Source organism: Rhinopithecus roxellana, chromosome 17 (genome assembly GCF_007565055.1).
Source record: "Rhinopithecus roxellana isolate Shanxi Qingling chromosome 17, ASM756505v1, whole genome shotgun sequence".
In the NCBI taxonomy this organism is placed as follows: Eukaryota; Metazoa; Chordata; class Mammalia; order Primates; family Cercopithecidae; genus Rhinopithecus; species Rhinopithecus roxellana.
In genome coordinates, this window is record NC_044565.1 from 106,879,087 (window position 1) to 106,896,722 (window position 17,636).

Genomic DNA, 17,636 nt, shown 5'->3' on the forward strand with positions numbered 1-17,636 from the left:
TAGAATCCTAGCACTTTGGGAGGTTGAAGTTGGCAGCTCACTTAAGCTCAGGAGTTCGAGACCAGTCTGGCCAACATGGTGAAACCCTGTTTCTACTGAAAATACAAAAATTAGCCGGGCATGGTGGTGCGTGCCTATAATTAGCAGCTACTCAGGAGGCTGAGGCAGGAGGATCACTTGAGCACAGGAGATGGAGGTAGCAGTGAGCTGAAATCATGCCACTGCACTCCAGCCTGGCTGGGTGACAGAGTGAGACTTTGTCTCAAAAAAAAAAAAACATGATACTGAGATGTTCTCATTTTATATGTTGTATGTTAGTCTTGCTCATTTATTAAATGAGCAAAGAATGAAACTACAGGGGTAAATGAATATATAAGACAATCAGATTGGTGGTCTAAATTGAGGGATTCTGGCTTTTTATGTTTTAAAAGCATATTCATTTTGTTTCCCAAAATGTTAAAAAATGAAATATTCTTTATTTTCTAGGATTTAATTTTAGCCTTTTTAAATCTAATCCCATGGCCTTTTGGACTAGCACCCCTTCCTCACAGCCTGAGAGCAAAGGTATAGAACTAGCATTCTCAGTATGAGATAACAGCAGTTTTTAGCAGCTGGTAGCCCTTAGCAAAGTATTAATAACTGTGGCTGTATGAAATTAAGTACTTAACACTACAACATGCATGTTAAAGAATGCCAGTTTAGGCAAAGTACCTTTTGACTGGTGGCATGACATCCTTTATTGTTGGTTTGTTTTTTAAAATATACTGGGATGCTGATTTGTAATGTACTTCATTACTCTGTTATTTCAAGTCTGCTCAGTGAAGACCTGTGTTTTATCTAATGTTTATCTTTAGCCACTAACGTCTGCCAGTATTCAAATGTATTGGCAACGGCATGTATACAGTATGGAAGAGTGTCCCTGTAGGGCTGTTCTTTTGTGCATGGTTTAGAAAAATGTTGTATTTGAAAATGGACCCCATTTTTAACAGCCAGCATTCTACAGCTTGTGTATTATATATGTTGCACAGATGATTTTTAGAAGTGTGGCTACTAGAGTGGAACAAGAAGTGGGATCTGTTGAAGGCCTTCTAGAACAGGTTAGGGAAGTGAAATCTCACCATTAGTGACCAGTAACACATCTTAGCCATGCCAAACAAGTACAATGATAAAGTAACAATCTCTGATTTTTTTTAAGTATACCAGTTTTATTACTGGCTAAGGTAGCTCTTACTCTTGTATTTTTAAAGATACAGTCTTTGAGAAATACGAAAAGTGTGAACTTAAAAGTGGATGTATACGTGCATACAGTTTCTGTGAGCTCTAGGTTAGGAATCCCTGACCTAAGAACAAATGTGTCTGTACACTACTGTAGAACAAAGAGCCTTATTCTGTTTTGAATCTGATAATGTCATTGTCCCAAGGGATCTTAGAAATGAAGACTTTAGACATGAGTAAACTGAGGCTAAGAAAGGCTATCTCATTTACCCAAGGTGTCTTTACTGAGTAATAGCAGAAGTGGAACAAGAACCTTTATCTTATGGTGTACTGTTATTTCTCCTAGCTAGGAAATGATACTAAGTTTTTGTTTATAATGAAGGAGAAGGACAAATTTAACATTGTGAAAGGAAGGGCACTGGTTCTCCAGAGCAGTGTCATCCAATAGAAATAAAATATAACCCGTGTATGTAATTTTTTTTTTTTTTTGAGACGGAGTCTTGCTCTGTCGCCCATGCTGGAGTGCAGTGGCCGGATCTCAGCTCACCGCAAGCTCCGCCTCCTGGGTTTTACGCCATTCTCCTGCCTCAGCCTCCCGAGTAGCTGGGACTACAGGCGCCCACCACCTCGCCCAGCTTCTTTTTTGTATTTTTTTTTTAGTAGAGACGGGGTTTCACTGTGTTAGCCAGGATGGTCTCGATCTCCTGACCTCGTGATCCGCCCGTCTCGGCCTCCCAAAGTGCTGGGGTTACAGGCTTGAGCCACTGCGCCCGGCCCCATGTATGTAATTTAAAATTGTCATTTGGTGCAGGCTTGTGCCTATACTCCCAGCTACTTGAGAGGCTGAGGCAGAGGGATCACTTGAGCCCACAAGTTCCAGGCTTCAGTAAGCTATGATCACATCACTACATTCCAGCTCTGGGTGACAAAGCAAGACCACATCTCAAATAAATTAAATAAATAAATTTTCTAGTAGCCATATTAAAAAGAATAAAAAGAAACAGTTAAAAAGAGAAACAGATGAAAGTAATTTTATTGATATATTTGATATCACTCATATCCAAAATATCATTTTAACTTCTAATTAACATAAAAATTAATATTTTACATTATTGTTTTTCACCAAGTCTTCAAAATCCAATGTGTGTGTTTATACTTATTATTAGCACATCTTGATTTGGACTAGCCACCTTGTAAGGTTTTAATAGAATGTCGCTAGGCTACCATATTGGACAGTATAGCTCTCAGAATGTTTCCCTGTCACCAGTTGGTATACATGGCATGCTTCTTGACCGGCTGGCTTTATTAAACTCCTTTAGCCAGAAATTCTTCTTTACATTAATAGATCAGAACAGGTTGCATATAGAAGTTTTTTCTCTTTCTAATTCTTTTGCCCTTTGCATTGATGGTGGCTAGAGATGGGTGGTTTTCAGCCATATGAATGGTCTTAGATTTTATACTGTTAGTTAACCATAGAGTAACAGTTTTTGTTTAATTTTATCTAGTATCATGCTTGAATGTAGACAAAGTAGATGCAACTCTAATCACCTTCCATTCTTGGCAATTGTTAACTTTCCTTACAGGAACTAATTACAATTGGCTTTGCATTAGTTTCATATGTCTACTAATACTTGCTTATGTTTTCTTTAAGATGTTTTTTAGTTGCTGCAAATGCATGGATATTTTCATAAACCTACTGTATGCTAAGTATAGTTAGGCAACACTTTCAAATTTTTAACCTTTTTAAATTCTAGAAATTAGTAGTAATTCTTTTCAATAACTATTAAGTAAACACAAGACTTTTTTGTTTTCTTTGGTTTTAAATAGATTCTGTGTTCACTAAGGGTTTTTGGTAGAACACTAAATCAGGATGCTAATTCTAATTCATGATTATCGTACATCTCTGCATCAAAGTATATGTATTTTTTATCAGTATGCTGTTTTAACCTGCAGACAAGTTCCATGGTTTTTATTTTCAGTTAGAGTATTAATGTCAATACCTAATACCTTATCTTTGTCAATTTTTTTGACTTGTGTTACAGCAAAAGAGAAGAAAAAACCTGAGGATTCTCCCTCAGATGATGATGTTCTCATTGTATATGAACTAACTCCAACCGCTGAGCAGAAAGCCCTTGCAACCAAACTGAAACTTCCTCCAACTTTCTTCTGCTACAAGAATAGACCAGATTATGTTAGTGAAGAAGAGGAGGATGGTAAACTTTTGTTATTTCAAAAACACTGTGTTCCTGCTAATCCTAGTAAAATTGGGAGTGTGGTGTAATTGTTTTAAGCCTGCCTCTTAGAACTTATCACTAATATCCTTGCAGGTATATTCACCCTAAATGTATGTGTAAGTGGTCAATGGATATAAGGATCAAAAGGACTGTGATCATTGAGCAAGCATTTTTTGGATGGCTAATGTGCCAGGCACATGTTTTGAGGGGATTTAAAATAATCATAATTTTGCTGGAGTCTTAAAGATGTGGAAGAGAGAGATAAGGCAGACAAGGTTCCAATGGAAAACTTTGTATGCCATTTTTTAAGCTGGGCAGTTAAATAAAAGTCTCAATAGAATCAGTTGGACAGTGGTATACAGTATTGGGTTATGGGACAAGGAGATTGGAAGATGAGTTAAAATGAGAGCAGCTCAAACAAGATGAGAGGCTGAGCTAAAGCTCTAGCAGTAACAGAGGTATTAAGGATACAAAATTGGCAAAAATGACTGTAATTCAAATGGGGAGAGGGAGAACGGGTGAAGTTGGAGATAGTCCCTAAGCAAGGAAAACCCCCCAAAATTAACTAGAAATTCTTTTAATCAATTGTATTTTAAGATGAAGATTTCGAAACTGCTGTCAAGAAACTTAATGGAAAACTGTATTTGGATGGCTCAGAAAAATGTAGACCCTTGGAAGAAAATACAGCAGGTATGTTAAATGTAAACGACATTTATACTGCTTTTAACAAGTCTTCTATTTAGAAGGAATAACCTAGTCTGATAATTTCTGTAATTATCAATTTTACTATACCCATGGTGATTTAAAATACTTTAACATTAGGTGAAAAATACTCTTTTCTGGGTGGTCCTTGTTTTTCATTAGCATGTACAGGTCTTGTTACCTGGGTCTGTAGATTATATCGATGACTACCATTGTTGTAGAGAAGTTGGGCTTCATCTGATTTCGTTTGCTTGTGTTGTACTGATTTTTCAGATGATGAGAAAGAATGTATTATTGTTTGGGAAAAGAAACCGACAGTTGAAGAGAAGGCAAAAGCAGATACGTTAAAACTTCCACCTACATTTTTTTGTGGAGTCTGTAGTGATACTGATGAAGACAATGGAAATGGGGAAGACTTTCAATCAGAGCTTCAAAAAGTTCAGGAAGCTCAAGTAAGAATATCTCTAATAAATATTCCTTTTAGTTCCATTGCTTTTGTTGATGCAGTAAACTTTAGAATGTTCTTATTTGTTTATTTTTGAGACAGAATTTCACTCTTGTTGCCCAGGCTGGAGTACAATGGCATGCTCGTGGCTCACTGCAGCCTCTATCTCCCAGGTTCAAGTGAATCTCCTGCCTCAGCCTCACGAGTAGTTGGGATTACAGGCGCCTGCCACCATGCCTGGCTAATTTTTGTATTTTTAGTAGAGACGGGTTTTCACCATGTTGGGCAGGCTGGTCTTGAACTCCAGACCTCAGGTGATCCACCCGCCTGGGCCTCCGAAAGTGCTGAGATTATAGGTGTGAGCCACTGCGCCTGACCTAGAATGTTCTTACCAAATAGTAATAATGGGTTGTGGCTACTAAATGGGTTGAGGGGTCTAATCAGCTATGGCCGGGAAATAAGGAATTTTAATTTTGTTCTACACAAGAGCTATATGCCAAAAGCCACAAAACACTGATGAAATAAAAAATCTAAATTAATGGAAAAGTATACTGTTCCTGGATTGGAAAACTCAAAATAACTAGAATATCAATTTTCCAAAATTCATCTATAGATTTAATACAATACCAGTCAAAACCCCTCCAGGAATTCTTTTTCTTTCTTTTTTTTTTTTGGTGAGATGGAGTCTCGCTCTGTCACCAAGCTGGAGTGCAGTGGGGCAATCTCTGCTCACCTCAACCTCTGCCTCCCAGGTTCAAGTGATTCTTCTGCCTCAGCCTCCTGAGCAGCTGGGACTACAGGAACACGCCACCATGCCCAGCTAATTTTTGTATTTTTAAAGTAGAGGCAGAGTTTCACCATGTTGACCAGGATGGTCTTGATCTCTTGACCTTGTGATCCACCCGCCTCGGCCTCCCAAAGTGCTGGGATTACAGGCGTGAGCCACCGTCCCCGGCCGGGAAATCTTTATGGATATACATAAGTGAATTCTAAAATTTCTATGGAAAGAAAAGCTTATACATTTGTTACAGTTGATGAATCTACACTGACACATCATCACCTAACATTTTTACCTTTTTGTTAAAAATTTTAACTATTGATACAATCGTGATTCTTTTTATTAAATCTGTGAATGACACTGCATTTTCAAATGTTCAGAAAATTAACTTTGCATTCTAGGGTAAACCTCACTTGGTCAGGGTATAATTTTGATATGTGGTTGCATTCAATTTGCATAAATCTTGTTATAAATTTTTGGGTTTATATTTATCAGGATACTTGTAGTTTTCTGAAACTGTCTTTGTTTTCCATGTAAGAGTAATGCTGGTTGGGCTCAGTGATGTGTGTAGCTGTGTGTAGTCCCAGCTATTTGGGAGGCTGAGGAGGAGGATTGCTCGGGAGTCCAGGAGTTCCAGGCTGCAGTGCGCTATGATTGTGCCTGTGTATAGCCACTGCTCTCCAGCCTGGACGACAACATAGTGAAACCACCTCTTAAAAAAATGGTAATACTGGTGTCATAAAATGAATTGAGAAGCATTTTCTGTATTGCTGTTTTCTGGAAGAGAGTGTGTTGACTTGGTGCCATTTTCCCTTTAAATGTTGAGCTGTTTTCACCAATGAAACCATGTCTGGAGTATTCTTAAATTTTAAAAAATACTATTTATTTCTCTTCTTTATTATTTCCTTCTTTCCTTCTTGCCTTGGGTTTATTTTGCTCTTTTGTCTAGTTTCTTTTTTTTTTTTTTGCTTTTGAGACAGAGTCTCGCTCTGTCTCCCAGGCTGGAGTTCAGTGGCATGATCTCAGTTCACTGCAACCTCCGCCTCCTGGGTTCAAGCAATTCTCATGTCTCAGCCACCTGAGTAGCTGGGATTATAGGCATGGCTAATTTTTGTATTTTTAGTAGAGATGGGGTTTCACCATGTTGGTCAGGCTGATCTCAAACTCCTGACTTCAAATGATCCTCCTGCCCTGGCCTCCCAAAGTGCTGGGATTGCAGGCGTGAGCCACTGTGCCTGGCCTAGTTTCTTAATTTAAAAAAAGCTTAAATTACGAATTTAAGATCATTCTTTATTTCTAGTATAAGTATTTAATACTGTAAGTTTCCTTCTAAGCACTTCCTGTCTGCAACTGGCAAGTTTTAATATGTGGTATTTTCTTTCATGCAGTTCGAAATGTTTTATTTTCCTTGAGACATTCTTTGTGATCTGTACATTAGATGCTACTATGCCATTTCCAAATATTCGGTGATTTTCCTTCCGTATATCTTTCTTTTAATGATTTCTAGTTTAATTCCTTTATGGTTTATGAAAACATTTTGAATAATTTCAGTTCTCATAAATGTGAGGTCTGTCTTGGTGAATGCCTCATGTGTACTTGAGAAGAAAGTAGAGTCTGTTGTTTTGTTGACATTGTGCCATTGGCAGTTCCAGTTTTTTCTAGCTGCTGTAGCACCCAGGCTGGGTTATAGGAGTGGCAGGAAAACTCCATGTGGATCTTAACCTCCAGATTCTCTCTCTGGTCCCAAGGTCCTTTTTCTTCCTGTTTTTATCCACCTTTCCAAGGCTTCTTAGAGGTGCTCTGTATGTTTCAGTCTAGGCTTCTAGTTGTAGGTTTTGAGGAGAGATAGGGTGAAGTGTGTTTATTCTATCTTCTCCAGAAGCCCAAGTTCTCAGTTCCCTTTGAAATAGATCATATAGTCATTTTTGTAATTTAGCATTTAAGTGGCATAGTATTTTGTGACTTCCTCTTTGCAGAAATCTCAGACAGAAGAAATAACTAGCACAACAGACAGTGTATATACAGGTGGGACTGAAGTGATGGTACCTTCTTTCTGTAAATCTGAAGAACCTGATTCTACTACCAAATCCATTAGTTCACCATCTGTTTCCTCTGAAACTATGGACAAACCTGTAGATTTGTCAACTAGAAAGGAACTTGATACAGAATCTGCAAGCCAAGGTAAAACTTGATATATGTTTATCATGTATTACATAAGGGACACCTTATTTATCTTTGAGAAGATAGACTTTTAAAGGCAGATCCTGAAAACTCCCTTTAAAACAAATTTTGATGTGTATATAAAGGGGAATCTTAGTAGTGGTAGTAATAATAATAATCAGAAAAATTGTATTGTCTTGCCAACAAATATGTTTTCATTGATAGAGTTGTGGTTATTAGGGAAATACAAAGCATTATGACTCTGACCTATTTTCCTGAGTTTAAAAGACAAGAGTGTTGTTACATGTAATTTCCTCTGTGATAGTGTTTTCATTTAAATATTGTTTGAATTATATTATCACTCAAGCATATTCAAAGTGTTTTAATTATGAAGAAATTATAGAAATACAATAGGGATTTAAGAAAGTTTTATGGTACTATTTAATGTTTCTTATTTTCTCTAATAGTTTCAAAGCTTGCTAAATGAATTACTCAGTTACAGTAACATATTTGGTATTGCTTTCTCCCTTTCATTTCGATTTCGGGGATGGAAGTGGGAAGTTTAAGTGGTATTGCTTTGTGTACATTACCTACTTTTAAAAAAAGAAATAGCCTTCAGTGTCACAAATACTACATTTATAGGCATTTGAGAGTCTTAATGTGCTAAAAGAAGACGACGACTTCATACCTAAAGCCTCATATGTTTTCATATGAGGAAAATAAGGCATGGGGCTTTCAGAGATCATGCAGCTTCACATTAGCAGAATTAAGAGAAGACCCCAAAAGTCCTTATGACAAAGTGTAAATGAGACATTTGGTTTTTATAAGCTTATTTATAGTACAGAACACAAAAAGTTTTTATACAGATGTTTCCTAAAACCCTGCCTCTGATTGAATGCTTGCTTTGGAGTATAGTAGGCTCCATAGAGCAGAAACTGTAGTTTATTTTCTGGCTTAATATAGATAGCTCTACATCTCATTTATAAAAAATAAGTGTTGGCATGCTTTTGGTGTGGTATTGTAGTATTCTTTGTGAATAGCACCTGTAAAATTAGTAATACTGAAGCAGCTCAGAATTGGATGTATTTTGTAACTTGTCAGAATTGAAATAACTCCCCTCATCCCAGAGTATACAAGGCTCTACTGTTCTCTCTAGGTCCTGGGTAAAGCTTTGATATTCAGCACAAATGAAATAGTAAATTGTTCTATTTCTTTTGCCAGGGGAAAGCAAAATAGTTTCATTTGGATTTGGAAGTAGCACAGGGCTCTCATTTGCAGACTTGGCTTCCAGTAATTCTGGAGATTTTGCTTTTGGTTCTAAAGGTAAGATGAAGAGGAGAGACTTTTAATGACATTGTTACAGAATCAAGCACAACTGAAAAACTAGTTTTTTGTTGCAGTACATAACTAAAGTAGAAGTTTCTTCCCTTACCCCCCAGTTTGTTTAGTGTTTTAATAATGAAGGGCTTCTACACTTTATTATTTTTTGACATCAACATTATCATAAGAATTTTCTCAAAATTTTATATAAGCCATGCTGATAGTCCTCCCCATTCTGAAATGCAGAACCATTTTTGAGCTTTGGAATGACTCTGACTTTGGTCATTATTCTTTTAACTATACTTTCAGATTTGATTTGTTAATATTTCAGGATTTGTGAGTTTATTACTTTTTAAGGATATGATTTTGTAGTTTTCTGTACTATCTTTGGATTTCAGTATTAGGGTTGTGCTAATTTATTGTGCTAAGTTTATAATTGGTATGCTTGCCCATCTTCTTTAGTGGAGTTTCTATTTTTAATCCATTTTGGTAACATATCTAGAAAATAATCCATTTCCCTGATTGTATCGGGTTTACCAGTATAAGACCATTCATTGTATTTTCTCATTCTTGTAATGTCTTTCACATTGCTCTTTATAGCACCACTTAAATAGTTCTAGTACAAGGTGTTTGATTTACGGAATACATTTTATTGAGGATATATGCTTAAATGATTAATGCAGTTCAGAATTCTGTTCTTTCCTCCTCCATATTTGCACTTTTTTCACAGCTCCTGCCACCTGTAGAAACACATAAAAGTTTTAGAAATTACCTTCAGATGTGATGTTATGTTGGAATTCTTGGGCTTCACTGATGTTACTTATTTTTGTTTTAATTTATTAAATAGCCTGAAATCAAAGGGTAATGTGTCAGCAAATAAGCGATATAGTAGGTACACTTACACAAAAAAATCCCAAATAAAAATAGATAGGCTCCTTGTTAATCAGTGTAGCCTTTTTGAAGTATTATGTCAATATTGGACAGTAAAGTGTAAAGTAGAAAATACTCACATATCAGGAGGAAAACCATGCCTAAATAAGCCTTATGCATTGACATTCACTTCTCACTACCACTTGTCATTTTTAGTGAGATTATTCACCAAGCTCTTGTGTATTGAATGCTTACTTTAGTTAGATTGTGCTTGTTAAAAATAGTATTTGAAACTGTAAATGCCCTGCAGTCAGTTTTGTTTGTATCCATAGGTTTTCATAGGGAATCTTTATACTTTTGTTAATTTCCAGATAATTTAGAGATTCAATCTTATTTTCTCCAATGTCTCAAAGCTTGCTGAATTATTCACTTACAGTAACATCACTGTAGACCCCGTTATGACCTGTGAGACCCAGATACTGATATATTACACATATTTTTACAAATGATTGATTCTAATGTGTTCCCAGGATAGAGAACCACTATTTTGAAAGAATTTTGAATTCTTCTCCCAATGTCCCTTGGGGTTATTTTTTAAATTTTTGCTTTCGACAAAAAAGTTGCTGAACAATTGTGTGTTTTTTGTTTCTGTTTTTGAGACAGGATGTCACTCTGTTGCCCAGGCTGGAGTGCAGTGGCATGAACACAGCTCACTGCTGCCTTGACCTCCTGGGCCCTTCAGCAGTCCTTCCACCTCAGCCTGCCAAGTAGCTGGGACCAGAGGTGTGTACCGCCATGCCTAGCTAATTTTTGCATTTTTTGTAGAGACAGCGGTCTCACTACGTTGCCCAGGCTGGTCTCAAACTCCTGGGCTCAAGCAGTCCTCCCACCTTGGCCCTGCAAAGTGCTGGGATTATAGGCATGAGCCACTGCACCTGGCCCTGAACAGTTATTTTTGAGCCCCCAAGTTGGTATCTCATCCAGATCAGTGGTTACTGGTCTCAGGAAGTCCCCATGCAACCTGTGATTTTTGTTTTCAGATCATTCCTTTGCAATACAATTGTTTTATGTCCTTAAGAATTTTTGTCTTTCTGTCTTTTTTTTTTTTTTTTGAGACGATCACCCTGTTACCCAGGCTGGAGTGCAGTGGCGCAGATCTCAGCTTACTGCAACCTCTGCTTGCTAGGATCAAGTGATTCTCCTGCCTCAGCCTCCTGAGTAGCTGGGATTACAGGTGTGTGCTGCAACACCCCGCTAATTCTTTTAGTATTTTTAGTAGAGATGGGGTTTTGCCATGTTGGCCAGGCTCGTCTCGAACTCCTAACCTCAAGAGTGATCAGCCCGCCTTGGCCTCCTGAACTGCTGGGATTACAGGTGTGTTGAGCCACCACACCCGGCCCTCCCTCTCTCCTCTTTAAAAACGTTTTTTTCCCCCCTCCATTAAATCCTTCTTAAAGAGACTTTTTTATTGTATTCTTTAAGATACTGAGTTATGGACCCTGTGACATTTTTTCTTTCTTAAGAGTTTTTAGCAGAAGGTATAGGGTTCTTCAAGACAGTGATTCAGCAAGTGATGAAAAGTTGAGAGGTGTTTCTTTCCTCTAAGATAGTGGGGACTTGGTCATCTAAATTGAAGTGTGTGGGATGGAGAAGTTTCTAGTTCTCACCTTCTTGCAGGTATGCAAGAGAGAGACCATCATTGTTCCCCCACACAGAAGTAGGATGTTTAACAGTCTAATACCCTTTGGGCAGTTGAAGTCAGTGAAGTTCTCCCAAGGCTGCTATCCACCAGCGCAGCCAAGAAATCTACATTCCAGCACTAGCTTCTTCAGGAAGAAGTAGAGATGCAGAAATTATAAACATGTTTAGGCCATTGTGGCTAATTTGGAAGTAGCAGGTTTGGCCTGCTGAGCTGTTTACAAAATTTCAAGGTGAGTACTTGAAATTTTAGAAGTAGGTAAAGAACTTAACTTCTTTACTGGAAGTCCTTGTGTAGTTTAGTATTACGAAGTTTATCCAAGGCAGTGACAGTCTTATCTTTGTATCTCTAAGCATAAACAATAACAAATGTACTCTGTACTCCCAGTATGAAGGTTTTTTTTTTTTGTTTTGTTTTGTTTTGTTTTGGTGACAGTCTTGCTCTGTCACCCAGGCTGGAATACAATGACATGATCTCTGCTCATTGCAACCTCTGCCACCAAAGTTCAAGTGATTCTCCTGCCTTAGCCTCCTGAGTAGCTGGGTTACAGGCACCCACCACCACGCCCGGCTAATTTTTTTTTTTTTTTTTAAAGACAGAGTCTTGCTGTTGCCCAGGCTGGAGTGCAGTGGGGCGATAGCGGATCACTGCAACCTCTGCCTCTCAAGTTCAAGCGATTCTCCTGCCTCAGCCCTCCTGAGTAGCTGGGATTACATTCACCCATAACCACACACCGCTAACTTTTTTTTTTTTTTTAAGACAGAATCTTGCTCTATTGCCTAGGCTGGACTGCAGTGGGGCGATCTTGGCTCACTGCAACCTCCACCTCTCAGGTTCAAGCGATTCTTCTGCCTCAGCCTCCCAAGTAGCTAGGACCACAGGCGCATACCACCACGCCTGGCTTTTTTTTTTTGAGACGGAGTTTCCCTCTTATGCCCAGGCTAGAGTACAGTGGCGCCATCTCGGCTCACTGCAACCTCTGCCTCCTGGGTTCAAGTGATTCTTCTGCCTCAGCCTCCTGAGTAGCTGGGATTACAGGCATGTGCCACCATGCCCAACTAATTTTGTATTTTTAGTAGAGATGGGGTTTCTCCATGTTGGTCAGATTGGTTTTGAACTCCTGACCTCAGGCAATCCACTCACCTCGGCCTCCCAAAGTGCTGGGATTACAGGCATGAGCCACTGCACCTGGCCTAATTGTTGTATTATTAGAAGAGAGAGGTTTCACCATGTTGGCTATGGTCTGGTCTGGAACCCCTGACCTCAGGTGACCTTGGCCTCCCAAAGTGCTGGGATTACAGGTGTGAGGAATTTATTAGAATAATATAGTTTTAAACATTTAAAATTGATGTACATATTACATCATCGGGAATTAGAAGGATTGATAAAATAAGAGGGGGATGAAAAATGTAAAAAATAGATACTAGTGTTTAAATATCTTGATTTATTCATCAGATAAAAATTTCCAGTGGGCAAATACTGGAGCGGCTGTGTTTGGAACACAGTCAGTTGGAACCCAGTCAATTGGTAAAGTTGGTGAAGATGAAGATGGTAGTGATGAAGAAGTAGTTCATAACGAAGATATCCATTTTGAACCAATAGTGTCACTACCAGAGGTAAATGTTAAGGAATTAAACTTTTACTAGTAACTTATTTTTCATTTATAAGTTTAAAACTTACCCTGGCTTGATCTGTCAGGGTATCATTGTTTGCATTTAAGAATGTTTACAGTTTGAAATGGAAGCTCTATTTATTAGATGTCTAGCCTTTAAGTATAAATTATTTTTTTGCAGTTTTTACATAAATATTGGTTTGTAAATTCTATATGTAATTGTTGGGAAGAAATAATTTTTTCGTATGTTTCTAGAATATCATGTTTGTTTTTATAACATGATTCCGGGGAAAAATTAACCTCATACTCACCAAAGTCCTTTCAATAAACATTAATCTGTGTTTTTTGGACAAGAACATCGTTCTAGGAAAATTATTTTGTCATTTTTAATCTCAGTATCTTATATTTCTCTTCAGTAGCAGACACTTTTGAAACCTCTGTGTCCTATGAAGAAAAGCATTTAATTTCCAAAGGGAAAATGAATACTATATAAAAGAAAATATTTAATGACAAATCAGGTCTTCACTCCCTCAGCCACATCAGATGTATTCCTAGCCCTAAGATATATAACCAATTATCATATTAACAAATTCTCTTTGTCATCACAAAGAAAATGCCTTAAAAAAATTTGGATCTTTGAAATTTGTCATGGAATTTATTATAAGCAGCAGCTTATAGAGTATTTCATCTCCTATTATAGGTAGAAGTAAAATCTGGAGAAGAAGATGAAGAAATTTTGTTTAAAGAGAGAGCCAAACTTTATAGATGGGATCGGGATGTCAGTCAGTGGAAGGAACGTGGTGTTGGAGATATAAAGATTCTTTGGCATACAATGAAGAATTATTACCGGATCCTTATGAGAAGAGACCAGGTTTTTAAAGTGTGTGCAAACCACGTTATTACTAAAACAATGGAATTAAAGCCCTTAAATGTTTCAAATAATGCTTTAGTTTGGACTGCCTCAGATTATGCTGGTGAGTTTTTACATTCAAATGTACTTTTCATTTTTTGGACTTTTCTAAAATCTATAACAAAACAACTTATAACAGTTATTTTAATACTAAGGTCACTCCTTCCCCTTTCCCTCCTTAATAGATGGAGAAGCAAAAGTAGAACAGCTTGCAGTGAGATTTAAAACTAAAGAAGTAGCTGATTGTTTCAAGAAAACATTTGAAGAATGTCAGCAGAATTTATTGCAACTCCAGAAAGGACATGTATCACCGGCAGCAGAATTATCAAAGGAGACCAATCCTGTGGTGTTTTTTGATGTTTGTGTGGACAGTGAACCTCTAGGGCGGATAACTATGGAGTTATTTTCGAACATTGTTCCTCGTACTGCTGAGAACTTCAGAGCACTGTGCACTGGAGAAAAAGGCTTTGGTTTCAAGAATTCCATTTTTCACAGAGTAATTCCAGATTTTGTTTGCCAAGTAGGTATTGCAATTGAGGTCTTAAGAGTGCACCACACTAACGGGAAATTTGGGTGTTTTTCCTGGACCTCATCCTGTAGTTTTGTTTAAGATTTCTTTAGGTTTTCCACACATGGAATCACATGGCATCACTACCCATTCCCTGCTCCTGCCTAAAACTTGCACCCTAAAATCATTTAGGCTGGGCACAATGACTCACACCTGTAATTCCAGCACTTTAGGAGGCCAAGGCAGGCAGATTGCTTGAGCCCTAGAATTTGAGACCAGCCTGGGCAACGTGGCAAAAATCTCATCTGGACAAAAAATACAGAAATTAGGCATGATGGTGTGCGTCTGTGGTCCCAGCTACATGGAGGCTGAGGTGGGAGCATCCAGGAAGCCAAGGCTGCAGTGAGCTAGGTTTGCGTCACTGCACTCCATCCTGGGCGACAGAGTGAGACAGCCTGTCTTTAAAAAAAAAAAAAAAAAAAAAAGTTAAATTTTCAGTACTTGAGACCTAGTAGATAGAGACTAAGGGATGGGAAAAACCTTTTCATTTTTCATCTTCTTTCCAACAATATGAATTTCTTAGGTTTCAAATTATAGTCAGGAAAGCTGGGCTTTAGGATTTATCCTATAGTGATGAGTTCTGTGTGTATTTTAGTATTTTACTCAGGATTCCTATTAATTGAAAAAAAATTTTAAACTTTTGTTATACATTTTTTTTCAGGGAGGAGATATCACCAAACATGATGGAACAGGTGGACAGTCCATTTATGGAGATAAATTTGAAGATGAAAATTTTGATGTGAAACATACTGGTCCTGGTTTACTATCCATGGCCAATCGAGGGCAGAATACCAATAATTCTCAATTTTTTATAACATTGAAAAAAGCAGAACATTTGGACTTTAAGCATGTAGTATTTGGGTTTGTTAAGGATGGCATGGATACTGTGAAAAAGATTGAATCATTTGGTTCTCCCAAAGGGTCTGTTTGTCGAAGAATAACTATCACAGAATGTGGACAAATATAAAATCATTGTGTTTCATAGAAAATTTTATCTGTATAAGCAGTTGAATTGAAGCTTAGTTATTACAATTTGATAATTATGTTCAGCTTTTGAAAATGGACATTTCTGATGTACAAATGTAAAATTGCAGCTTATAGCTGTTGTCACTTTTTAATATGTTATAATTGACCTTGCATGGTGTGAAATAAAAGTTTAAACACTGGTGTATTTCAGGTGTACTTGTGTTTATGTACTCCTGACATATTTGTATTAAAATGGAATAATACTAATCTTGTTAAAAGCAATAGACCTTCTCAAACTATTGAAGGAATATGATATATGCAATTTAATTTTAATTCCTTTTAAGATATTTGGACTTCCTGCATGGATATACTTACCATTTGAATAAAGGGACCACAACTTGGATAATTTTACTTTAGATTTGAAATATATTTGGTAATCTTAACTATTGGTGTACTCATTTATGCATAGAGACTCATTTATGAATGGGTAGAGCCACAGAACGTACAGAGTTAACCAAAGTGCTCTTCTCTAGAATCTTTACACCTCCTGTGTGGTTACAAGTTAACTTTTTAAGTAGCGTACCTTCCTTAAAATATCTAGCTTCCTGTGCCCTTTCATAGGTATTCAATTAATTTTTACATTTTAAACAAGTTGACTATTTCCTTTAGGGGTTTTGTTTTCAACTTTTCTGTCATCTGTCTCTACTACCTCAGAAACTGCAGCTTGGTTCTGATGATAGAAACTGAATTTTTCCTTGTAGTTACTGTGATAAAGTATGAATATTTTTAGAAAGTCTATGCCATGTTATTTGGTTAAAGATTTGCTTTATACAGGATTGTTGCAGTACCTTTTTCTGGTAAATTTTGTAGCAGAAATAAAATGACAATTCATAAGAGCCACTGACATTCAAAAAATTCATTACTTGTGCTTCTGGTTATTCTAAAGGAAGACAATTCAGAGGCAGTAAATTCAAACTGCCGCCTAACTTCCAGAGCTAGTTTCTCAAGTTTGATATACACTGCAAATGTATTTGCAAATGGCTTATATCAAATGTTAGGCAAATTGCTAAAGAAAAGAGGATGTTCTTATTGGCCTACTCGATACGGAACTACAAAGAATCCAGGTAGAACACAAAATTCTGTATATTGCAATTATGAATACTGACTCTCTTCTACCCAAAGAACACATTCTTTCTGGTGAAATTACCTCATTTTATTTAGTGAGGAAAGACAGGTTTATTCCCTGTTATATGGGGATTTGGAAATTGGGTATCCTAAAGCAAGTAACTGTTCAAAAGAGGGGAGGGATGTTGTGCGAGTAATGAGTGATGGTATACCATCACCATTCCACTCAGCCACAAAGCCAGATACCTGAAATAAACCTACTCAAGAACTATGGATTACATATGTTTACACTAAATGTTTCAAATTGGCTTATTTGGAAATCTGTGTAATATAAACTGATGTAAAGTGTGTTGTAACTTTTCAGCTGAGACAGCTGATGCCTTCGTCATGATTTTAGAATAAATTCTTAACAATGCAAGTGCATTTTAAGAGACTTCTTACAGATTTCTGTGCTTTCCTAAAGCATTAAAGTTACAAATTAAAAAGCTTTAAACTTTGACCAAAAATTTGACAAAATGACATGTAAACTGACTTTTCTAGTATTAGTATTCCAAAGATGCTTAACAGTGGCTTGTGGCATTTATGAGAAAGTCTTTGTGTCACATTTCAGGAAAGGACTTTGATTTCTCTTTGTTATTTAATCACTGATGTGGTCTAAACCCACGATGATATGTATCTATCTTTCCTTTTAAACTGGATTTTATATTGTCTCATTAAAATCTGCTTAAAGATAGAATAAAGTAATTCATTATTTGTACATCTTAAGTGGTACTTTATGGCAAAAAGTATGGCTTAAGTAATTTTCAGATAACTGCTTAAGCATAGATTTTATAAAACTTGGGCATTTGGGAACTTTAATCCAGAAACTTTAGGAGTTATTAGTCCAGAGATGCAGCTGACAGTCACAACTTAGAAAAGTAAAATATTACACCACTGTAACTGTATGAATGAGAAAAATGAAGTGGTTGTACAGTTCCCCTCAGTTTTGTTTAACATAGGTTTTCAGGTTGATGTATACTATGGCTAGCACTG

At 37.1% G+C, this 17,636-nt stretch overlaps 1 protein-coding gene across 3 annotated transcripts in view; it reads left to right on the forward strand.

The window, feature by feature from the left end:
* The window catches only part of LOC104666650 (E3 SUMO-protein ligase RanBP2), a 71,377-nt gene extending 54,016 nt beyond the window's left edge, over positions 1–17,361 (forward strand). Inside the window, exons 21-30 of one of the 3 annotated variants that reach the window (XM_010368768.2) lie at positions 487–564; positions 3,258–3,428; positions 4,047–4,139; positions 4,425–4,603; positions 7,351–7,555; positions 8,756–8,857; positions 12,879–13,039; positions 13,736–14,009; positions 14,131–14,465; positions 15,175–17,361. In XM_010368768.2, the coding sequence (XP_010367070.2) occupies positions 487–564; positions 3,258–3,428; positions 4,047–4,139; positions 4,425–4,603; positions 7,351–7,555; positions 8,756–8,857; positions 12,879–13,039; positions 13,736–14,009; positions 14,131–14,465; positions 15,175–15,480 (1,904 nt within the window). In that variant the 3' untranslated portion in view covers positions 15,481–17,361. The remainder of the gene's footprint in view (positions 1–486; positions 565–3,257; positions 3,429–4,046; positions 4,140–4,424; positions 4,604–7,350; positions 7,556–8,755; positions 8,858–12,878; positions 13,040–13,735; positions 14,010–14,130; positions 14,466–15,174) is intronic. The other 2 variants (XM_030920765.1, XM_010368775.2) reach the window with 2 other exon arrangements.
* Positions 17,362–17,636: the final 275 nt, after the last annotated feature.